Here is a 25,188-nt window from a genome sequence, read left to right as displayed (position 1 = left end):
CTCTCCAATCGTTTTTATCTTCCATTTCTGGCCAGTGATTGCAGGTCAGAGTACGTAATCCTGTAACTGCAACGTTACTTTCCTAGGAAATTATTTAATTTAGACAAATTCTCCCTTGAGTTTGTCAGGTTGCAACAGGGACAGGTTTGCAAAGTAAAGTAGATTTCCTTTATGGATCGTCATTTCCTTAAAGGAAAATGCTCTGTGTGCTGGTGGGAGTGGGGGGAGGGCGTTGCATCAAGCTCTTTTCAGCAGAAGGAAAACCGGAGAGATGCGAAAGAGCTAGAGGGAGCAGCGAAGATCCTCCACTGCTTTACCTTAAGATCTGCTCTCTGCTTTTTGACTGGCAGGTTTATTTCTATTTTTTTTTTTTGTGCAAATTTAGTTCTCTACTCTTTGACACGACTAGAGCCGACTCCAATGGGTTGATCTGCTTGTTGAAGGAGCAACAGGTGATCTGAGGAACCAACGTGCCAGCCAAACTCAGTGCAACCTCATGCTTGGGAATGCTTTCCTGCGTGAACCATTCGCCTCTCTTGCAACTCCCGCCATCAGCTGCATGAAGTCGGGATGCAGCCCATGCTGGTGAAGCACGCCGCCGCGATCAACTCGCAAAATCGAGGATCCTAACAAGGTACTCTTCACTGAGGTGTGGAGGGTACATGCCGAAAATGGGGCGCAGCCGGACCCCCTTGAGACTCATCAGCAAGGCAGCGGAAGGAAGAAAGAGGTTTGTACTTGCGGCCCGGCGGTCCCACTCCACACAACCCCCTGCAGGGCACGGCAACGGCTGGCGCAAAAAGAAGACCAGGACACAGTGAGGAAGGGCAGATTCAGGGTGGGAACGTTTCCCCACCTCCTAAACACAGATGCAATGTTACCTTCTTAAGGGTCAGAGACAAACGTGAACAACTTTCTGGTTTCGGGGATTCAGAAAAAGAATTGCTGCGGAAACTTCACCATTTCCACTTTGGTTGGATGTACATCTTAGATTCACAACAATTCAATTGGATCTTTAATATGAAAATATCAGTTGTTTTTGCCTTATTTGATAAGATTAAATGGTAAAAGCTTCGTTAAAATATTGCGATTACTTTTCATTCAAACATTTTCATCCAGTCAAAATTGGCAAGAAGTCAATTTTCATCTATGAGCTTATGGTCGGATAACATTGAAAACTGGCAACTTTCAAACCGTATTGCAAACCAATTTTAGCTTCTGTCTGTGCCAGAAAAGCAACCAGTTTAAATAAACACCAATTATCCCAAAAAGTGTTTAAATATCCACATATTGGACTTTTTGATGGCTACAAAATGACTGTGGTGAAGGTGGAGTTTGCTAATCAAACATGGTGGGGAAACAATAAATAAATCAACCAATAAATTCCAACCTGTGCACCAAATTGATATTTTTAAAACTCAGAGTTGCTTGTTGTCTGATTGTTTCACACTGGAAGAAGAACTTCAAATACATAAAAGCCCAAAATGGATATTGCATCAAAGCCAATAATCAGTTTATGAAGGTGAACAGCGAAACCATTTCCTCTGAAATTTGAAACTGAAGCATCAAACAAATTTCTAAAGTGTTACTCTGAAGCAATTCAGGAGATCATCATGCAACCCAATCCTTTTTACCAAGGAAAGAAAAGCATTGATGGGTTTTGTTCTCAACACCATAACTGGATTGTAAATGTGCATCTATACTTGGGGAAAACAGGATTAGTCCACAACAACTGATTAACTGGATACTCCACTTTAAGAAGTCCTGACAGATATTTATTTTAACTATTATTGCCAAATAGAAGCACCCTCAAGCTTCAGATGATTCAAAACATCTTTATTAGACCAGGCACATAGCGGGTTCAACATGGCGGAGTGCTGACATTTGAGGCACCAGAGTGGATTGTTTTGGCAAAGATTTAATCCTTTAAGGAGATTTAAAAGTGCATAGATTTTTATTTCAAGTATACCCGTTCACAGAAGGCCATTTCTCTCTCCCGACATGCAGTTTGACATGCTGACAGGGGTTCAACCCTTCCATACACACTCCTCTTTCATGCTTGAACTTGCACCACTTGAAGAGTTTTTGGCATTTCAATGAGAATGAAACAAAAAAACACAAAACATGACAGACACGGACGGAACACAACAAACAGAAATGGTACAAACACATAAGTACGACATTCAACAGCATTTACTGCAAACGTTTTAAGTTCATCGTACCCATCAGGCATGGACACGAGCCACAGTCTAGCTGCTGCAGCTCGGCTTTGTCGCCGTAGCTGGGCTCAGGCGGTGAAGACTGAAACGATAAGCGGGATGCGGTGGACGGAGCTGTGGGCAGCTCCAGTAACGGTACCGGAACGGGTCCCGTGGCGGACTCACCAGAGGGGGTTCCCCGGCTATGCTGGGAGGCGTGGGACTGAGGCGGCGGCGCTTGGCTGCTGTGGCTCTGAGTCGTCTGCTGCAGGATGTTCAGGCACTCTCCCAGGCAGCTGAGCGTGGCGGCCGACGTGGCTTTGAGTAGCAGCAGGTCCTGGTCCAGGCAGGAGAGCGGGCCTCTGGTGGGCAGGGAGTCGATGGAGTGGACAAGGTTCTTCTGTTGGCCCTCTGCTTGGGACATCACCTGAAACAGAACATCGAGTATAATTTTTAGGTATTACTCTTGCATTTTCTGGTCCGATGCAACCATCTTGTCTATGCAATATAATTTATTGTTGGCTCTTTGGAACAGCATGTTCATCCATCTTATTTGTTCCAGTTAAAAAAGTCTTACAACACAGTTTTGGAGCAAATAAAGCCTCTGCATGTACAAGTGAATAACTGTTATATAAAAATAAAAACAGATATCCATCTCAAGTTGCTTATTTTTCAATGATATATTTAAGAAAGCTTTGAGTGACCATCAGGTGCTCTCTTTTGATTATTCAAAAACACCTAAATTCCTGAAGTTTGAATTTACGGCAGAGTTTAGATGTCCCATCTGTTGCCTGATCAGATAACCTTTGACCTCAAACATCCCATCCTCTCAGAGCTCAGCTGTTTCAGGGAACCTTTACACTTGTATCATCTTCCTGAAATTGGTAACCATTAATGTTACTTTATAGCTCGTCGTTACAACAGACCATCAATAAAAACACACATGGCCACAACGGTTCACAATAACCAAGCAGTTTATTTCAAAACAATCTCCAAGATTTCACTGTGCACAGCTTTTCCTGAACGATGAAACCAATTATGTCTGACTTGCCCAGTGAGTATTTATTTCTTCCATTGTGGTCCTTAGAGGTCACGTTTTGGTTATTGAAGGCGTTTGCAGACGACGAGAAACAAAACAAAATTAGTTTCGGCCTTAACGCATGTTTCTGCTGCTGACTCATGAATTGTAGATGTAATCAGTAGTTGGTCTGGAGTTTCACTGTGATTAGATGAGTCAACAAATCCTGCGAATTAAAGTTTGCATGTTTGAATGTTAAAAAACAAAAGAATCTTTTGTTTTTCATTCATTTTGGAGGGCTAATGTTAAAGCCGATAATGAATTCCAATCTAAATGGAAATTTTTCTTCACTTGGGACAGAGTGGGCTTCAGGAGCCAGGAGCCGCTGTGTGGTTTCACCCCCTGCTACCGTTCACCCGATTTTCATTAATCATACAACAAATACAAAAACGTGTGTCCAGTTTCACATCAGTTTGACTATGATGTTTTGGAAAAAATGATCTTTTGTTGTCACATCAGATGGTGCTATAATGGAACAGCTAGGGGGTGGTCTCATCTTTGACTGGCTGATCGTCTCCTGCAAGCATTTCCTCACAGCAACCGACCCTGTATTGTCCTCTGGTGTGTGTATGTGTGCGTTAGCTTTGTTCATCAGACTCACTCCTGGAGTCTCACAGCTGCAAGTCACAATCACTGTGCATGATCTCAAATGTTTTTCTGTTCTTTCATATAGAACTGAGTAAGGCAAAGGCGACATCATCTCTAGGAAACTTGTGAAATATTACTGAATCTGCTCTCTAACACTGTCTTTTGTTTGATTTTTAACAGCTGCTGTGCAGTTTCAAAACATTTCCTCCTTCCACATGAATTTTATGAATGTTTGATTTGTGCAGTTCAGTTTCTTTCTGATTAGTGAAGCATGCACTTCCAAACCGGAGAGCCGGCTGTGGGCCTCCCAATGACTTTTAAGGGCAGCGGTGTTCAAAGGTTGCAGTAAGGGTAAAAATTTTAAAGCAATTAGATTTTTAAAAAAAATTACATTCTTATTCTTATTAAATATGGGGAACCAATATGTAGTTTTTTTCTTCTTTTTGCTCTTTCCTTTGGTTTATTGTTTTGTTTGTATTTCATTTTACTTGTTACTGAAAATGTGCTATATAAATAAAATTACCTCACTTTACCTTCTTAGCATTTTTATATTTTTTTCTTTTGAATATGATCAATTACACTAGAATGGAAGACTTTAAACAAAGTATTCTTGAAAAGGAATATTTAAACTGTCGATTCAAAAATATAAAGCGTATAACTTCATCACTGAAGTGAAAAAGTTAAATGTATTCAGCTGGATGAAGACACAATGTGGATTATCTGTTACGTTTGTAAAAAATTAAAATGACATGCAATTAAATGGGTAAAAATAGAACAAGACAGGATTTGTTTTGACATTGTTAGTCAAAATGACAGACAGCAAAAAGAAGTCTAGCGCGACCTCTGGACTAACCCTTCTCTCTCTGCCCTTCTTCCTGTTCCTGCTACTAATGAATAAAGGCCACTAAAAACACACAAAAAAAACAAAAAAATATATTTCCTCTCATCTAAAAAACTGCAGGCAAAGGCTTAAAAACATCCTACAGAGGTCATATTACTCAGAGACAGTCGGCTCATTAGCTTTGGGCGAAATTTAACAAGTCTGGTTGCCTTGCCTGTAGAAAAAGGCATTTGCTGCTTTACCTCATAACTAAAGATTGAGGGAAGAACGCTGGATTGAGATAGTGGCATCATAAAAAAGAATCTGTGAACAATGAATAATTAAAGACATGAAATATACCGGTTTAGGTTGTCATGTTGTTCAGAGAGGAAGGTTAAATGTAAAATAACTACTCAATAATGAAAGAGACCTACAAAAAAAAACCTAAGCGCGTACAATAAAGACAAATAAATGTCACCGTTTCTTTTTTCCAACATCCATAGTGTTAGTATTGTGTAGGCGGTGACACAACTGAGTAATAAATCCAGTGACATCGTCTTCATCTTAGCTGCAGGCAACAAGTCTGAGACGACGGCGCTAAAAAAAGAACCAAACAAAACTTTTCTGAGCAGAAAACTTTCTCCAGAAACAGAGATTTCTCCCTGGGAGAATTATTATCAGAGTCTAAATGCATCACAGAGGGAAGGAGACGACGCTGCGTCTTGCTCACAGGTAATCAGCTTCTCTCAGGGATAATAAATCCGGGTTGTTTATCGGTTCGGAAATGTTCTGTTCATTAATATTGTATGGCTTCACAAACACTTGTTTCCCCACACAAACCTCAGGAACACACACGATCCTGCATCAGATCACACAGCTGCTCAAGTCCCAAAGGAAAACAAAAAAAAAGCTTTTCATTAATTTAAAGCACATGTGTGCGATTACGTTTTTTTTTTTACTATCTCATCAGATTTCAATGTTTTCAGGCAGAGATTGTCCAAACATTTAAATTTTCAGAGAATATTAAAAGATCCTCTTTTCTTAAATTGACAGTAAGCAACCAAAATCTTGGAGCCTGTTGTTGTTGGTTATCAATGTGCAGTGATGCTGCCATTCTGCATTAAGTTGATTAAACAAAGCAAACGCTGTGATCTCATTATAAATCTCCCTCTAACATCATTCAAATTTCTCTCGTGGTCCCTTTGGAAAAATAATGACTCACCCCAATAGAGGAGTGCTTTATTACACAAAGATGTACTCCAGAATAAAAATATTGAAGGTTTTTGAGAGCGGCAAAAATGGAGCAGAAAAAGGGATGCAAATAAAAAATTTAAAAAAACATTCAGAAGTGTAATTGAATCTATGTGACACTAATAATGCAGTAAATCAGAACCTGCCTTAAGGTCCATTACTCACTGAAAGGGTCATTAGTGTGTGGCAATGCAAGTTGGAGAACAAATTTGTTGCTATGCAACAATAAGAAATGCAGGGGAAAACAAACTGTGCTCTGATATAACAGCTCACTGGGTTTTATAGTGCTCAGTAAAATGAAGCCACTTTTCTTGATGCAAGCAAAACATGACAGTTTTACACATAGCTGGGGAGAAAGGGGATTATTATTAAGCTCTGAGCCAAGGGAGACAAAAATATAGTATGTGCATAAAAGATTTGAAGAGGGAGGGAAAATAAATTGGAGATGCAGGAGATTTTAAACAAGGATATAACTTGACTGAGCAAAGCATGAGAAAGTAGGTGGAAGTGCTGAAAGGAGCCAAGTGCCAAAAGACAATGAGCAAATTTAGGAGCAGATGAAGTATTAAATAAAATAGATAAAAAGGAACAGCAAATACAGTTCAACATAACTAAGGCTTCAGAAAGATTGAAGGAAGACATGATGCAGAATCTAAATGGAGGACAGGAGAGCTGATTATCTGCAAGAATGTTGTCATTCATTTCTGCAACTCTGGGGAAAAAAAACATTTCTCTGTTGTTGAGGACTAAGGAAATAACATTAAAAGTAACATATTATGTAAAATTCCCAATTTTTTTACATTTTTGTACTTCTATTTGTGTCTCAACTACTACTTAAATTTTTTTTTTTTTTTTTGGCCGTGAGTTAATATTTTTTAGTTTCTGGAAAATGACCCGTTTCAAAAACCTTCAGAATGCAATGTCAGAAATAAGCAGGCACTGCCCGTCACCTAGCAACCCCAAGGAAGCCCAGCCTGTCACCTAGCAACCCAAACTGAGTTTCAGGATGTCAACCAGCTTTACCAGCTGGTTTTACCAATGTCTGTGCTGCACAATGGCTACTGGAAAAGACGATTATTTTTTGTTGACTTACCATCCAGAAACCACTTCCTGCATTCTTGTTTGTTGTGCAGGAGGTTCTACTTCTGCTTCTCAAATATGTACTGTTATATAACTGCACATATGTTTGCAGCCATTTTAAGGTACAAGTGTAAACAAGGAGCAGCAGCTTATTTGGAGGCCTTAAAACATCTCATTCTGAAAGGAACTCAAATAAATAAGCAGAACTGAAGACTAAAATCTCATTATCCAAGAATGATTTTGTGCAAAAAATGTAACAAACATGTTTTGTATACCTTATAGACCTATCCTAACCTGTTCAAGGAAACATAATAAGTCACCTTTAACGGCATGAATGAACTGTGTGATGAAAAGACATTCAACAGATTCATTTGGAATTTTTCTTGAGAGGAAAATGTCAGATTGGTTAGAAATGTGAAGTGGCTCTATGAGGGCTAAAATATTCACAGTTTTAATGTCCAGACCAAAGACTGAGACTGTGACTTGCTCAGACTGAACGAGTTCACAGCAAAGGCAGATCCCGCTGCTTTTCCAAACACTTTTCACAAGCGCAGCGCTCTCTGGAGCCAACAAGGCTGCTGATGTTTCCAGAAATAGAAGAGACCCAATCATCTGTCTCTGCTGCGGTGGAGCGAGGGTTGAAGTATTGGACGACTTCACGTCAAGCTGGCTGTGGAGACACGTCATGTGATCTGACTCCCAGCATCTCGCATCGAGCGGGGAGACAGACGGATGGAAGGTGACAGCATGACAGAGCCCTCAACACTCAGCAGCAGGCCGCTCTGATGCGTTGCTACGTCGATGCTTCTTCCAGAGGTTTTAGCACCACAGTGATCGTCAGGTTTAACATTTTAAACCCCAATTGGACCTCCACCCTGAGGTACTTCATTTATTTATTTATTTTGAACAGATAAAAAGTAAAAACAGAAAAACATAAAACAAAACAAAACAAATTATGGCCATTGAGATGCAATCTTGCATAATTGTGTTTGAAAAGATTAATGATATTATGATTGCCTGACCCTCTAATACTCAAATCTTTATTATGACTGTGTCTGATCATATTACAAAGCTGTACATATATTTATTAAATATGAATTAGGAGAAATTTATCCAAGAATGATGTAGAAAAAAAAATTATTCATTATTTCTAAGGTTCCTGAATTTAATTCTTATTTAAATCCTGATTTAAAATGCTGCCAAGTGTCATCCTCTTACTTATAAAGTGGAAAAATTATGTAGTTGAATGTATTAAACTGAAAGTTATGTTAAGAAAATAAGCATTAGTGGACTGTTTACTTAATTTGTAAAAATTCTGAATAAAGACAATGTTAAACTTGTGCAAGTCACCTCTTGAACATTACTAAATTATAACAATATCAATTATTCTTAAATATAAAGTCTGAAAATATACCTATTCAGCATCTGGGGCTGCCTGGTGATTTATTTAATGGCAGTTTTAAACAATCAGGTTTCCAAACAGCATGATTATATGACCAGTTGACTTGCCATAATTGATTATTATATGACCATCAGGCTTGACAACTTTGGAAACATCTCCCTACAATGCTGTTTAAAACCAACAAAGTGGGTTTTTAATCTTTTTTGCCGTCAAACCAAGTCGTTTCTGCACTGCTTTGGTGTGGAGAGCTTTGGTTAAAATCTGCCGTTCATTTCTTCTACTCATTTTTTGTTGTTAAACTTACTAATACGTACAATTTATGAATTAAAACAACGAGTACATGCACCATGAGAGCCCCCCAAAACACAGGATTTTCTAACATGGTATTGTATTTCACAGTAAAATTTTACAACAAAATCAGCAGGTCTGATAGTCCACTGGATGGGGCTACATCATTTGTTTGCATAGAGAGCTGATAATGGATATAACTACTCTGAACGCATGTAAAGTGAGCTCTAAATGCTTAAAGTTATCAACTTGTATCCAAACCAGCCAGAACAAACATTTACGCAGGGTCTGGCAATTACCTCAACAGTCTTCATTTGCAGCTGCGATAAACACAAACATTCAACAGCAACGTGTTGTTCCAAGATATTATCAGCCGCAAAATAGGAAACTAAACACATTTGTGATGCTGCTGATAAGACCACAAATCCACTGCATGGCCAACAAAGCACAGCTTTCTGGTCTCCACTGAGCACAGCTCTGCATATATCAATCCATAAAGGCTCCACTGATCCTGTTAAACTTGTCAGGAAAGTTTATTGGCCTCGTAAGAACAGAGGAAGAAAAAAACCCGAATGACGAGGAGGAGTAGGAAGTAGGGAGAGAGGAAGTCAAATGACGGCGGAGTTGAATCAGGTCACAGTGAGCGGCGACCCAGTTCTTCTGAACCAAAACAGAGAGAACATAAATCACACAGAGCCACGTTTCGTCTGTCTTCGGAGGAGCCCAGCAAACCAAAGCAGAGCTTGTTTTGCTTGCCGATTACACATTCTGCATGCCGTTTATTAAAACTGTCCGTTCTTGAGAACTTGGACGTGTTCTCCACTCGTGTTGATCACTAGTTGCTCCCTTTCTGTCATTTAGTGAATCATTTAGGCGAGATATTTTAAGCAGAACAAGTTGGAGCTGCAGAAGATTAATAACTTCCACTCAGCCAGCAAAAGAAGCCAAAAAAAATTCAATTTGCTTGAAATAAATGATTCTTTAAAAGACTTAAAGACTTTATCTAGTTGTGTTGTTCTTCAATCAAAAGGCAACAGTGAAGGTGAACGGATCCTTTTCCTGTAGAATAATGCCTGATTCTGTTCGGATCAAACAAAGCTACTTTGTTCCTGCATGAAACCAGAAGAAGAAGATGGTCTGATATCTGTAGATAAGAGTTTTTGACTGTGTCAGGCTAAAAACTTTGCTTGCACCTGCACAAACACCAAGATATAAAAGATAGCAGTGATGAAAAGCTGTAACTTTTTACACCTGAAGCTCCTTTTTGCCCCTTTTTCAGCTCAGTTTTGTTTATTTATAGGTCCAATTCCCATCATATCATCTCAAGGCACTTCACACAAAAGTTCTTTCAATCAAATCATACATACATTAATTTTTTTTTATCAGACTGTTTAGACTCAGCAGATTGCATCGAGTCAGTGACTTCCAGCATTCATTCTTCCTGCATGAGACTGTAGAGACAGTAAACAATCATATGCATTGTGTTGCTGACTTTACACCAATGGAGCATGCATGAGGCGACAGTGGAGAGGAAAAACTCTCCTTTAGCAGTAAGAAACATCCATCAAATCCTGTTACAAGAAACTGACTTGTGCCTGGGAAGGACAACGTTAGCAGTTCCCCCAGTCGTAAGAGAAAAAATAAAAATAAAACATATTTGTTGCGTCTTCGTAAAACGGCTCTTTTTTAGACAAGCCAGATAGGATTACTCTCACAAATCATGAAAAAAATACAAAATAATTAAGTTTTCGCTCATTAGTTTCCCATCATTTGTACCTCACCATGACTGTAGATGAAAAGAATCAAAGCGTAAGTGTTGGCGTAAAAAAAAAAAAAAAAAACTCTTTCCACCAATTAAACCAAAAAGTCATGTCGGCACAAAGGGAACAAGTCCTCTAAGCGCCTGACAGCTCCTTGACAATCATCTCGCTGTTGCAAAAATATGCGATGTTTGTTAGTGTTTGGCACAGAAACACACCTTTGCTACAGACGGGGAGCCAGAAAGAGACTAAAGAGGCTTTTTAAAACTTGGCTCTTTGTGAACTGTAGACAGCACTGTTAATCTATTCAGATAGGAGTGTTTTCATGACTGAATTATTCATAATTGAGGTAGATGAAAAGAATGGAAACAAATCCTCAGAAAAATGAGGATCCTGACGAGGACTGCTTTAAAAGATCACAAGAAAGTCTCACCGTTTAAATATTAGGACTAAATGTGACACCGTTTCTTCAGGAATCACAGCACTGACCTTTTTTTAAACAATAAAAATATTCCTAAGCATGCACAAGCAACATCTTTCAGATCAAATTATCTCTACAGTTTGAAGAACCTCAGATATTATGCACAACTACATGGTAAGTTTATGATTTAAAGCTCAACAAGAACAAGATGTCAAAAAATATCTTGTGGGAATTTAACTCTTTTCATGCAGGTTCAATATATCTCCACAAGTACGTCACATTAAAAAGCCTGTTGTCCAGGTTTTCCCTTCCTTCCTGACTGCTCAGTCATCTTATCGCTGTTATTCAACAGCCTGGCGACAATCCAAAAAGCACACTCTGTCTCCAAACAATAGACTGAAAGCACAAAATAGAAGGAAAAAAAGTTTTTTTGGTTTATTTACAAATGTGTCATCATTTTCACGTCATAAAACCAAACAACGTATCGCAATTAATCACCTCAAACTGACTCAAGGCAGCTCATTAAGAAGTGACAGAGAAAAACAATATTCTCCCAGAAGATAAGCAGAAAAGGAAGAACGACTCGTCAGCGCGACCAAAGATTCATCAGCAGCCGGAACCGATGGGTCTGACGACGGACGCAGAGAAAATTGATGAGGGTTCAAAGTTCCAACTTTGTTCAATTTAATGACAAACTCCAACTTCTGAGAATGGTGCAAAAGACAATAAAATGGAAAAAGACTGAATATTTCATGCATTCAAGGATAATCTGGGGGAAAACATCATTGTCACCTCGGATTAGTAAATAATGAGATTCTCTCAATAAGTGAAAATATCTTGTTTTCATTGCATCACAATGTTGGATGTGAACCATGATCCAGTGGATTTCATTAACACAACTATAAGCCTCCAGCTTATAGTTTTAAGATAAACGTCACCTTAAAGGGCAAAAAATATAATCTTCTATCAAAGCAGATAGAAACTAAACACATTAAACAGCCACATAAATCTACAGTTTGTAAACTTAAACTCAAGTTGAGGATTTCGTCATTACTACTTTTGTCTATTGTGGTTTTAATGAGGCCCAAGTTTTCTCAACTTCAGACAAAGCAATCAATCTAACTATTTTAGACGTCAAGCCAGAACTTTGTCAAAAATGAAAACTTTACTAGTCACAAAACCATGGAACACAGTAGTCTTCTTTCAGCCAGCTGATCGGCAGTGGAAGCAACAAGTCGGGGAGGGGCAGAGCTACATGACTTTGAAGCGATTCCTTCAGCCATTTTGGCACGTTCTTTGTATTTCTAAGGTCTTTAAATGGTTGAAATCATAAAACATTTGAAATGTTTTAATTAAACTTTTTGAAGCAATACTGAAGTCACTGACCACTTCCACCGAAAATAAAACAAAAACCAATCCAACAGCTCTTTCTATTATTCACTTTCATTTGACTTTTTTTATATGACTGGTGTCTTTGTCAGGGCTACCAGGGAAACATGAAACACTAATGAATTTACCTGAAAAGTATTTTCAAAGATCCGAGAAAAAAATTACTTTCACTACAAGTCTGCACTGAACCAAGACCCTACTAGTCTAATATAAAATTAAAGCATTACCAGGTGTCATCTGATCACACGGAGGAAAGGACCAGCTGCCAAAACTCTGAACGAAGCAGGAAATGCCATTCACACCAGGGTAGAGGGAGTCTGCTCTCTAATAATAACGTGGCTTCACTTCGGTGCCCTTTTCTCACTTCCTAAAGAACACATCCTAATTTGTTCTGTTCTCATCTTTTTCTCATATGTCAGACTTTCTCAGCATGAGAGGAAGACAAAAATGAAAAGACGACAAGGAAGAGGTAAACAGAGAGACATTTATGAAGGTAATCGGTTAAATTTAACAGTATAATCTCATAGTTTCTAATAGAAATATACAGACGTGTCCTATTGTTTTCTACAAGCTGAACAATGCGGAGCAAAATCACGTGAACAAAAACAAAAAAAAGTTTACTTTTCCACCATCTGAGAAGCTCTATGTGAAAAATACTAAAAGTAAAAACTAAGTAGGTCCAATGTTGTTTAATGCCAGCATTAGGTACATTAATTTGAACTTGAAGTTTCGCTTTGTGTCTAATTAGACAAATTGTGGTTGAATGTCAACCCTTCATTTCTACAGCCCAGATTTTCAGATTGATTTTGAGATTTCTGGACCTCATGGAGTACTTTCTGGAAAATCCACTTCCTGGGAGAGAAGCGGCGACGTTAAATAAATTTATAAACGATCCCTCGCTGTCGAATAATGGGCTTCAAACTGTTCAGAAATGTTCTTTTAACATTTCAAAATAGACCGACAGTAAAAGTTACTTCTCTGATTCTCTGAGATCAGACCTGATGTCTTTACAGCCTGGCAAGGTGTCAACACACACACATGCGCACACACACGCATCCAGGGCTCTGTTTTTAGAGACGTGGTCACGTTGCTCATTTTTAATTAATCATTTGCATTTTATCAACAGAGTCTGACGGCGACTGTCCTTTGCAGATCTGATAAAAGTAGTGAGAATGTTCTCAGTTTTTCACCACACACTTTCTATTTTTGCGTAACACAAACTGTTGTCGTTTTGAACACATTGGTTTAATATAAATAGAATATGTAGAAGTATGAAACTTTAAATTCAAATGAGTGCAGTTTTTTTTCTCCATGCCTTTTCTTAAACTACATTTTTTAAACTCTTATTGCAGAGTTTGAACAGGAAATACAAAAACTTTTTTTTTTCATGTGTGAGAATGGGTGGGTGTTTTTGTATTAAAATGTTCACAGTGTAACATAAAGTGAATCCAGAAAGTCCACATAAATACAGCTGACTGAGATCCAGACTGAAAAACTAGATCTCAGATAAAAACATCCAAAGATTCGGGATGATTGTGTTGATTTTTCTGCCTTAGCAACAATGTTGGTGGAGTAAAGAATGTAAAGTCTGCTTAAAAACAAGATTAAGTCTGTTTTAACCAGCTCATTTTATAGCCTGCTGAATTACTGTAGTGTCTCAGCGGCGCCAGATTCATTTTTGATGTTGGGGGGGCCATGATCTCCCCTCACCTGAAGGACAAAGTTGTCAGGTCTACCATACGCTCCAATCTGGCTATTAAATGTGCGGTCATAAATATTTGGTGGAAAATAATCAGAAAAAATGGTTAAAAGTTGTCAGTTCGGTTGGCACGCTTTACACAGAGCATTAGAGGACGGAATAGAGTTTATTCCATTTTAAAACTGGAGTCTGGAAAAATGTAAAAGTTGGACAAAAGCCTGCAGCCGACCTCATGAACAGCTGAATACAGAGATTGATGGTATTAAAACAGCATGTTGTATGACATCACATGCTTAATGATTAAAGATAAATGCGTCAAGCTCGGTCCAAAACAATAAATATGTGCAGGGTCTACAAATACGTCCAATTTCTTTGTAAAGCAGTAACTTTTCAGGCATGTGGTGCAAATATTCATAGAGTCTTATGGTGCGTTCACATCGAACGCGTCTGGTTTACATGCAAAGTCTATTTGGAGGCGCGTCCAGAACCATTGTGGCTCGTTTCGAGCATCTAGCGAGGCGCGATTTGAACCATTTGGAGCGTTTTGAGCCTTTGAAGAGTCTAGCACGTCCGACGCTCCACATAGACATGGACTTAAACCAGACGCAAAGTGCACACGCGTCAAACTTGAAGCGTCTGCGTCATTAGCGGGTTAATGAGTTGTCCAACCTGGTGACCCGTCAGCTCTTCAGTTCGCCAAACCACAAAAAAAGCTCATAAGCCAGCGACCCGCCAGAACCGCACATGGTAAAAAGCTCAGACGGGATCCAAACGACCGCTCTTAGAACTACAGGGGGATTTTTTTTTTAAAGCGCCAGGCCACCAAATAAACAAAAGTAAACTGACCAATTTAGCATTTAGGCTTTGGCGTTCCCAACTGTGTGCTACATAGTATGTAGCTCACATCTGTGTGCTACATAGTATGTAGCACACAGATGTGAGCTACATATGTGTTCTACATACATAGTATGTGTGCTACATACTATGTGTGCTACATAGTATGTAGCACACAGATGTGAGCTACATATATCTTGTATGTAGCGCACAGATGTGAGCTATGTACATGGGTTTTTCACACAAAATATATTTTTTCTCCGCAATTTTAAAGCGGATTAGATAATAAAAACTTTATGTGAGGTTATGGCACAGCACCGCTATGCTCTGGGTCTGAAGCTAAAAGGCAGAGCATATTATGTTTGCTGTTCCACAAGTTGTGCGGGAAAAAGATTTCCGCGTGGGACAGATGACCAGCCGAACTGATTACAATATTTTTGCATTAAAAACAAAATGAAAAACATCACGATTAAACTTTAATGTACTTGTTATTTAACAAACAAAAATTAATTTCCACAGCCAACAGAGACCTGAAAACCATCAGTAGCCATCGACACTTATGGCTACTGACGGCTGATTGGCTGCTTTTGGATCAAAAAATAAATACATAAAAAGCTATTTGTGCAATTATTTTTCGACCTGCGCAAAATTTATCTGCTCTGGGCAAAGTGTGGGTCATCACTTGAATGGACTAACAGACCAAGTCTGCCTACATTTAATCTATATGTTCAGTCATTTGCAGATGATGGGGACATTGTATTGAAGAAAGAAGAAAGTCGGGAAAACATGGATTGATAAAATCTAAATTCTCATCACAGTTTTCAGCAATAGTATCTATATTTTCATGATATCATGTAGCTTTATTAAAATTTAGTTAGTTCTCCTGTACAGTCAACATGTTAGCAGGCAGATATCAAGCAAAGACATGTTCATTTTGCAATATAAACCTATTGCTCATGTAATTATTGTGAAATTTATTTCCATGTAGAACCTTTAACATCTTAAACTCCCATTGTAATCATGTGAATAAGACGGCTTTTAAATGAGTACACCTTGGAAGAAATATCAAAAAAAGGAACTGGAAAACTGATGACTCTTTATACACCAGATTTTTTGTTTTCAGCCGTCTTTAGCCTTTCTTCTACAATAAAACATCTGAATGTGCTAATGTAACCTGGTTGTAATTCTCTTTTATTATAATTACACAAAATGTCTTCTTTTGGTTATTTGTCTTGTTCCTTATCTTACTGAAACACCTCTGTCATTGTTTTAACCGTGTTATTTTAAGATCGGAAGCCCCTCCCTTTTATTTCTTCTTCTGTGGTATTGTCTTTAAATTGTTTGCGCCCCTTAGCCCCTCCCCTTTTGACATGTTGTCCTGCAGGAGAGGTGTGTGCTTTTCAGTTTATTTATAGATCTATTAAGTTAATTTTTGTTTTATACTTTTGTTTGGTGTAGGACTTGGAGCGGGCAGCCTATAACACGGTTGTTTTGTCTGTATTTTCGTCAGGTATGTTGTACAAAAATGTTTATTTAGTTTTTTTGTAAGTTGTGAGAGGTGTTCGCCCCTTTTGACATGTTGTCCTGCGGGAGAGGACTTGGAGCGGGCAGCCTATAACACGGTTGTTTTGTCTGTATTTTCGTCAGAAATAAACCGAGAATCATCCGCTTGAAAGAAACTGTGTCACGGTCCATTCACTCAAAAACCAGCACAACGCAGAAAAGGATCCGGTTACACTTTGCCTCAGTCACCCACCTCCTTGACCTCCAGCAGCTGCCCTGGATACTGACTCCTGGACCGCCGAGCTGCAGCTGGGGACTTGTGGTGGGTGATGGTGACGATGTTGCTGGGCGCGGCCGAGTGGCCCTGGTGCCTCTGGGAGCTCGGGGATGAAGATGGAGTCAGGTGTGGGAGGAGGGAGAAGCTACGTGTCCGACCAGATGATGAGGTGCCCTGGGGGAGGAGGAAGAGGAGGCAGGAGATGACACAGGAAGGGAGAGTGAGTCATGCAGGAATTTATGAGCACCAGGAAGTTTTGAATAAATTTAAAGTTTGCTTCAGGTCCAGTTCGTCCTGGAAGTCTGAAGTTTTTCAATGTACAGCAAAAAAAAAAAAAAAAAAACATGGAAAAGCATCTCTACTCATATTTCTACTTTTACAAACTTTTCACTTAGGAATTAATATTTTAGGGATTAAAAATACAAACTTTTTATTTTTCAAATAAGTAAAAAGTATGGCCAAAAAGCTCATTAATGTAATATAAATTTTTTTATTTGATAACAAGCATCTTAATTCCCTTTGCCATGGCAGAGGGAAAACATGGATGATGGGAAGTTGTGATGGGATTTTCCATATGATCAAATCACTGATTTTTGGAAATTTTCTGATGCATAAAAAGCATTGAATTTTCAGAGCAAGATTGTCAAGTGGTACGCCCAGTAGAAGAACCATGTCTGCTGGGCATAACATGCATAACATGCATGTTATGCATGGTTTTTGCATAACATGCAAAAGAAAATCTTATTTAATCTCTTTATGCACGGAATAATCTAACCTGTAAATAACCTTACAAGTTTAAATAAATAACCCGACTCAATCCAAACATACTATTAATAAAAAAGAAAAGAAATATAAAGGTGACCTATTATGCTTCCTTGAACTGGTTTGGATAAGTCTACACAAAACATGTTAAACTATTTTTTTGCACAAAGTTATTCTTTGTTGATGAGATTTTACTCCGGTCAGTTCTGCCTACTTTGAGCTCCTTTCAGCTGCTTTAAAGCCTCTTGTCACTTTAAATCCAAATAAACTGCTGCTGGCCAAGTATCGCAATGTTTACACTTCCACGTCAAAAAGGCTGCCAAAAGATGCATGATTATATAACTGTACTTCTTTGAAAAGCAAAAGTAGAGCCTTCTGCACAACCAACAAGAATATAGCAAGTGGTTTATCAATGGTAAATCAACACTGTAAGGCGCATACAACGGCAAGACCAGCTGACCAAATGTGCTGGAGCTCCGCTTGGGTTGCTAGGTGATGAGCGAAGCTCTGCTGGTGTTGCTAACTAACAGGCTGGGCGTCGCAGGAGTTGCTGATTTGTGACATTACATTCAGCAGGATTTTGAAACGGATCATTTTCCAGACACCAAAATCACAACAACTTGTTTTTAGAAGCAGCAGAAACCAAAATGGAAGTACAAAAATTTACAAAATACATTAAGGCACAAACAATAAGGACAATTTCTAAAAAAAAAAGATAACTTTTCTGGGTGAGGAAGCCAGCAAACTCTGCTGCAAGTCATTGACATTCAGTCCTTGTGTCCTCATCACGCTAAAAGTGTCAGGTGACAGTCGATGGGAGAACTTCCCTTTAAACAGGAAGAGACGAGGAAAACCACCCACCAGAACAGCAACACCGAGTTTGTGCCACATACTCTGTTTCAACATAAAAATCCAGTATTTATCCTCCTTACTGATCTGGGTTTTTGTAATTATTTACAACTAGGCTCTTTGCAAATGCATAGTCGGCTTTTTTTTTTATCTCTCTCTGCAGTGAAGTCACATCACATCCTTCATGCTGACGCCTCGGCCTCTTCCCCCCCTTGAATCCTCAGTTGACTGACCTCTGTGCTCACACAGGCAGCAAAAGTCAGATCGCTATCTTGTCTGCTCTTTCTTTACTGTCCATTAGTTTAAAGCAGCACACCGAGAACAAGGCACCATAGATTTATCCCTCAGAGGAGCACAGGGGGTCTGGTCACTGCAGCGGTGAAAAACACCACAGATCAAATTAACAACTCCCCCCCAGAGCACCCTGACCGGGAAGGAAAACAACAAACCTTTGTTTTGAAGAGGAGCCGCTTGCTCTTAAGAAAAACCAGCAGATCAAACAAGAACACATGGTCAGAACAAACAGTGTTCTTCATATTTATAGGCAACAATGAGTAAGGAAACATTAACAATAGCATCAGTTTTTATTGCAGCCGGACAGGAATGACTTTAATCGTATAAAGATTGAAAAGAGCTGCAAAACTTGCAAGCCTGTAAGAAAAAAGTCAACTTGTTTACATACCATGTTGGCAGAAGTATTCGCTCACCCCTCAGAATCATTAAATTCAGATGTTTGGATCACTCCCATCACCATATGTGTATAAAATCCATGCATGCTTCGACAAAAACTTATTCAAACATGGGTTGCAGAGTACTTCAGTTAAATCCAGTGTGGAACCTTGATAAGTCAGCCATGCGATAAGTCTGATTCAAAATGTCCACCTTTTAGTGGCTTAAAGTACGCCAGGTAGCTGAGTGGGTGCAGAACTCGCCAGCTTTCAACAGCTGCAGCACTCCAAAATTGGGCAACCTTCAAATTAGCAGAAGAACAGAGCATAGGGAGCTTTATTTAACAGTTTCTAAATCAAGCAGCTGCATCCAAACCTCTCATCACTGAGGGGAAGGAAAAGAGTCGGAAACCCACCACTGCTGGACTCTAGAGCAGTGGATTCATGCTCTCTGGAGAGACAAGTCATCCTTCGCTTTCTGGCAAATAAACAGAGGAGTCTGGGTTAAGCAGTTGCCAGGGGAACGACATTTGCCTGACTGCTTTGTGTCAGTTTTAAGTTTGGTCCAGAGGGGAAAAACCGTCAGCACCAAAGAGTGGGTCTTGTTTTCAAGAGTTGGATTAGGTCTCTTGTTTCCAGAAAAAGGAACCCTTAATGCTTCATCATGTCCAGTGTTTTTTTCTGGGGGGATATTTTCATGCTCCTAACTTTGAACAATTTGAGAATGCTCTCTTCTTGTTCCAACATGGCTGCACGTTGATGCAGGAAGGAAGTTCCTAACGGCATGGAGGAGTGAGTTTGGTTTGGAAGAACTTCTTCTCGTCCAACATCAGTGTCCGATCTCAAACACACTTCTGGAAATACGTTTTAAAAATCTAAAAACTATAAATAATGTGTAAACAAAAAATGTACTCAAGACTATTGTTTACTTCTGAAGCCAGTCAGAGTTTCAAGGAACTTTTGATGCATGATTTTTATGTTTTATATTTACGATGTGACAAAGACCCGTTTCTTTTAGCTGCTTTTCAAAATGGAAGAAGGAAATATTTAAGCAAGCCAACTGAGAGAGAGAACAAAAACTGCAGCAAAGTAGAAATTGGCTCCGATTTTCTTAATTTTGTGATATTGGTGATCAGCTGATGCATAAGAAACCAGTTTTATCCACCACTGCAACAGTCTGAAAATCAACCACCGTCACATTTTGCTCTAACATGAGAGACAAAAAAGAAATTGGCCAAAGTCAGAGGAGGTGAGGCTTTTTAAGGATCAGTGATCAGCCAGAAAACTGCAATCGGTGCACCGACACCGCGAAGAGCCGCAGAACAGCCATCAAACATCATCAACATACCAATAGAAGTCATGCCAGAAAAAAACCTTTTATCCTGTTATAGCAAACAAAAACTTGGAGTAAGCAAAACACTGCCTGGACTTTAGCTGGAGCTGTGTTTTCTTGGCAGAATAACGATTAAAAACATGTTCTAATGAACACAGAGATGGTTCACCAAGGATAAAAAAAAAAAAAAAGAAAAAAGAAAATGAACCTTCCGAAATCTCCAGACCTAAAACCTTTAGGAAACCTCCTCAATGAGCTAAAGAGAACATAAGATCCAAACTTATAACAGACAAGAGAAAGCGAAGTATGAAAAGCAGGAGTACCAATTATTTCCTTTTCCCCAGATAACATTTTCATTTTAGACTCATGCTCCTGCTGTTAAAAGATTTAATTTCAAGCTTTTTAAACATCAATTCCAGGGTCACATGCCTGTTTTAGTTTCTTCACATGACAAAAAAATAAACTATTTTATAATTGTGGGTACGCATTTCTTTGGATTAGAGGCATTCACACTTGATAGGATGAAGCAAATCCTCTACGAATCGCGAAAGACGAGCTGAAAGAGGAGATAAGAGCTTTCAACATGTGCAAACAGAGAGACACGTTGAAGTTTTTCCCTCAAAGTATGTAAATATGGGAGAGTGGATCATGGGAAAGGAAAGAAGGAACTGAACTCGATGTAACCTCAGTCATAAACTCATTAAATGTAGGAACAACTGCAGCTCTTCTTACAGTCCAGATGCTGACAGACTGAAATTAAGAACATGACAATAATGACCCTCTGCAGCTTTGGCTTCCTGATTATTCTCCATCAGTTTCAGCTCCCAGTAAATCAAATCTAAATTTTAATCACCTCACAGGTGCGCCGCCGTCAGACGACGGTGGGCAGATGGCTCCCCTGAGCGAGGCGGTAAACAGTCGGCTGCAGACGTCTCCTTTTCTGCACCACAGGAAAAAACTAACTGCTCACATTTACTTAGTAAGCAATAACTTTACCCAGAGGTTTAAATATAGTTTGGTTTTATTATGTCTTTTAATAGTCCAATGTTCTTTTTCATTAGTGGAATTAACAATTGAAGTAAGTGTTTAATCGTGAATATTACAGTTTTCGTTTTATTTCCTCAGTTTGAAAGTGCGACTGAGCGTTTTTTAAGTTGAGAATAATCAGACTTCTGGGTGGAAGATGAAGCTACAACTGAATCTCGTCAAATTAGGCAACGACCAAGACATGAATTTATTCAAGTAATTTGATTCAAAAGGTGAAACGGCTATGAATTCATTACACAAATAAACTAATTACTACATGTGGTGATAAGAATTTGCAGCTAATGGAGCCTCAACACTGAGTTACTCAGGAAATACAATAAAAAGGAAAGTTTTGATTAAGAGAAATGTTGTGGTCTAAACAACGAGGAAGAATATTGCAGCAGGCAGTCTCCAGCTGTGTTTCTATTCAACATATAATTGTACAAATTGGAATTATGAAAATAAATTTGTCGTTTTTGAGCTAGAATGGGGGAGTTTTTCAGCTCTTTTAAAATTAGTATATTTCACAAAACTTTCTACTCATCACACAAGTTAACCGGATGAGAATACTTGGCAGAAAAGATGAAGAATACAAGAATGATAGTTCAGCATGGATTCTAATGATTTATCATGTGAACAAACTTATTCACCTGTGATTTTAACTGCGTCTCTCACATAATGGAAACATTGTAATCGTGGAGTTGTTGGGGGTTTTATATTAATGCAATTTTGTACACGTTTGTAATAGAAACACAGCCGTTACGTTACAAAGGTCCTCTTAATCAAAGACTGTAAAACTATTTATCAGGTCGGGCTGCCTTAATGTTCCCCTCGGCTACAAAACACACTTTAGTTTATATTTTTACAGCGCAAGTGCAACTAAATCACTTTCTTTTCCAGACATGAAATTTGTGAACAATTATTCATGGAGGAGATGTCTTTAGTTTCATTTAAATTATTTTATACCAGACTATTTTATTTTACCATATTAAGCCACAATGTTGTACAAGCATCAAAAGAGTAGATATGAACAACTATCCCACAATTATTTTGCTCAGAGAAGCTTGGATGAGAGACAAAAGATGATGGTCCACTTTCACAAATGCAAAACAGGAATCTTCAAATTTTAAACTGCAACATTAACAACAACATGCTGCATTTTACCCATAATCCATGCTCGCACAGCCAATAACATGTTAGTTTCCAATAATAAGCCGATTTTTATTTAAATACCGTTTTGGCATCAGAAACATATCTAGTTATTATTCATTCAACAGACAGAAGGTTAAAAGCCACATCAGGTCATGTACTTCCAGAAATAAAGCAGTAATTTGAACAGAAACATGTTTACCAGTTCATTTCTGACTTTTCCTCCTTTCTGTCTCTTTATGTCCAGTTTAAATTCACCACCTGGTTAATCAGGCAGCTAATCAGCTTTATGAGGCCCAGCTGTGCTCCCAGCCTGCGTTTCCAGCAGCAGCGTCACTGTTTACAACCTGGCAGCTCGGGATGCGACCACCGGCGTTCTGACCCAACAACCCAAAACTCCTCTAGAAAACGCCAGGGGGAATTTGTGCAGATGTAAACAAGACATATAAAAATGGTTGTTTTATTTAACCATTTCAGTTTGAGGCTCCCTCGGGTTTCACACAACCGTGAAGCACTTAGTTAAAAAATTTTAAGGTCTTAAAATCTCTTGATTTTAGTGTTAAGTTCTGAAAGTAGGGCAGAAAGTTTAAGCTACTGGGAAACAAAAACCAGCCTATGAGCTGCAGCCTCTGGCAGGAAAGAGGCACTAAATGAAATGAACAAAATCTTTTTTAGTCACATGCGAGTCGATAGGCCTCAACGGGGCAGACAGAAGAGAGCCGGCCATTAACAGGAGGTACTTTATGCTTTATTGAGTATGGGAGACTCTGAAGGCAGAGATCAGTATGAGATTTATATGGCATGATAACCAAAATTTACTCAACAGCAGCACCAATTTAATATGTTTTTACTCAAGTAAAAATAAAAAGTAGTTGTCCATGAAACTACTCAAGCATAAAAAGTATTTTAAGTTACTTAACTAATGAGTAAATTATGTTGTCAGAGAGAAAAATATAATTTTACATGCAAATTCTAGTATTATAAAGGCTAAAATAAAATAAAAAATCATACAAATAAATAACATTTACAAAATAACAAATTTAGACAGAAGCATAAACTGTTTGGTGCATTTTTGGTTGTTCATTCAGTAAAGTAACCAGATAGATAACCAGAACATTTATTCACATCATAAAATCAATACTTCGTTTATGTTACATAAGTAAAAGTTAATACTCATTCTTTAAAACATAATACTTTCTATTTCTTTGTTTTGTGATGTTTTCATTTTTATTTTCTTTCATTAATGTAATGTACTACACCATGTATTTTCTCTACTGGATCTTCTCAGGCACTTTCCTGGACCTTTCTTTCAGTTTATAGTATCTGCTAAGTTCAAATAATTTCCAGCACAATATTGTAACTAAAAACTTGGAGCGATTTCCGGGAATCGAACCTGCGACAGCCACATCAAGGACAGAGGTCTCCATATGTGGGTTGTGCTTAACCGCTGCGCCACCACAGCACACCCTCTTGATCTTAACATGCAAACATGCTGATGTATTGGAGTGGTCCAGTCAAAGTTTGGATCTGAACCAAATTAATAATCTGTAGCAAACTCTACATGATTTTGAGCTTTTCTGCAAAAATAAAATAAAAATAATAAAATGTCAGAACTGCTGCTGTGATTGCAGCAAAAGGTAAATTACTGACTGAAGGGGGCTAAATCAAAATGCATGCCACACATATCAGATTTTAGTTAGTGGAAAATGTTGTTTGAACTAATAGTCAAACATCTGATAGCTTTTTTTTTATATATATCGTTTTTCATGAACACTCAGAGAGGAAAAAAACAATTCCCTTTTCCTTGCAGTAAATAAATCCTGCCTCCGATTCTCTGCCAAACAGGTCTGTTATCAGAGAGTCAGCCGAGCCTCCGCTGACGGCTGCCTCATCAGCAGAGGAGATGCGATAACAATCTTAGTGGCACTGCAGCTCTGGAAAGGATTAGCCCACGGCGCCAGCAGCTACCATTGTGGCAGCAGTAGCCGTGGAAATGGCCCACAGTCACCAAACAGGAACAAAACAGAAACCGTTCTCTGCTAGGCAGGCAGGGGGGGGGGGGACTCCAAACATTTTTCCTCGCTTATCTAATTTTCTTTCTTCTTTTGATTACTTTTCTCAACACTGCTGAGCAGAGTCATTTTACTTCTTCCCTCCTCCAGCCGTGGTGCACTTTGGTGCGCAGAGGAGTGGAAGTACTCAGAACAACGGAGCCGCCAATGAAGCAGCATGGCGAGTCTGGAGTGTTAATCGCTTAATTGGCAGGTGATGAAAAAGAAAGCTTGAGTATGAAACTCACATCTTGTCCCCCTCCGGCTCGGTCAACGCTCAGGTGTTCATCTGAGCTCTTCAGCTTCCTCACCTGAAGGAAAATAAGAAAAAATGTAGGATGAACAATTTTTACAAATGGAAGCTTTTCCACGTAATTCCTGAAAAAGTAACAACCATGAAATGATGCAAAAATACATAACCTTACAGCAAAACTTCTAACCATTTAACTTCAGCACATTTTATTAAAATTTTATGTGAACACAATGTCATGCATTCTTGAGAGGTGGATGGAAAACGATACACTGTTCAAAGGATTTTTGAAAAGTAAAAATCTGACTGTATATCAGAGACATTGAAGATAGAGAAAGGTGGAATAAATTTCTGCCAAGTAACTCAGAAATTTTGAGAATAATCTCAGAAAGTTTCAAGAAAAAAATTAACATTTTCTGAGTTTGAAAAGTTGAAATATTGTAACTTTAGAAACTCAAGTTTTTTCTTTAAAATGTCTCAGATTATTCTCAAATTTTCTGAGGCTTTTTTTT

General features: G+C 38.6%; 1 protein-coding gene across 2 annotated transcripts in view; it reads right to left on the bottom strand.

Annotated features, from left to right (window-relative positions):
* The window catches only part of osbpl10a (oxysterol binding protein-like 10a), a 99,778-nt gene that overhangs the window by 33,104 nt on the left and 41,486 nt on the right, over positions 1-25,188 (bottom strand). For both annotated transcript variants that reach the window (XM_008422418.2, XM_008422419.2), the window contains 3 exons: positions 24,675-24,737; positions 16,565-16,762; positions 2,385-2,625 (listed from right to left, as the gene is read on the bottom strand). In XM_008422418.2, the coding sequence (XP_008420640.1) occupies positions 2,385-2,625; positions 16,565-16,762; positions 24,675-24,737 (502 nt within the window). The remainder of the gene's footprint in view (positions 1-2,384; positions 2,626-16,564; positions 16,763-24,674; positions 24,738-25,188) is intronic.

The sequence above is a fragment of the Poecilia reticulata genome, linkage group LG11, assembly GCF_000633615.1.
Source record: "Poecilia reticulata strain Guanapo linkage group LG11, Guppy_female_1.0+MT, whole genome shotgun sequence".
Classification (NCBI taxonomy): Eukaryota; Metazoa; Chordata; class Actinopteri; order Cyprinodontiformes; family Poeciliidae; genus Poecilia; species Poecilia reticulata.
This window is presented reverse-complemented; position numbering and strand designations above follow the sequence as displayed.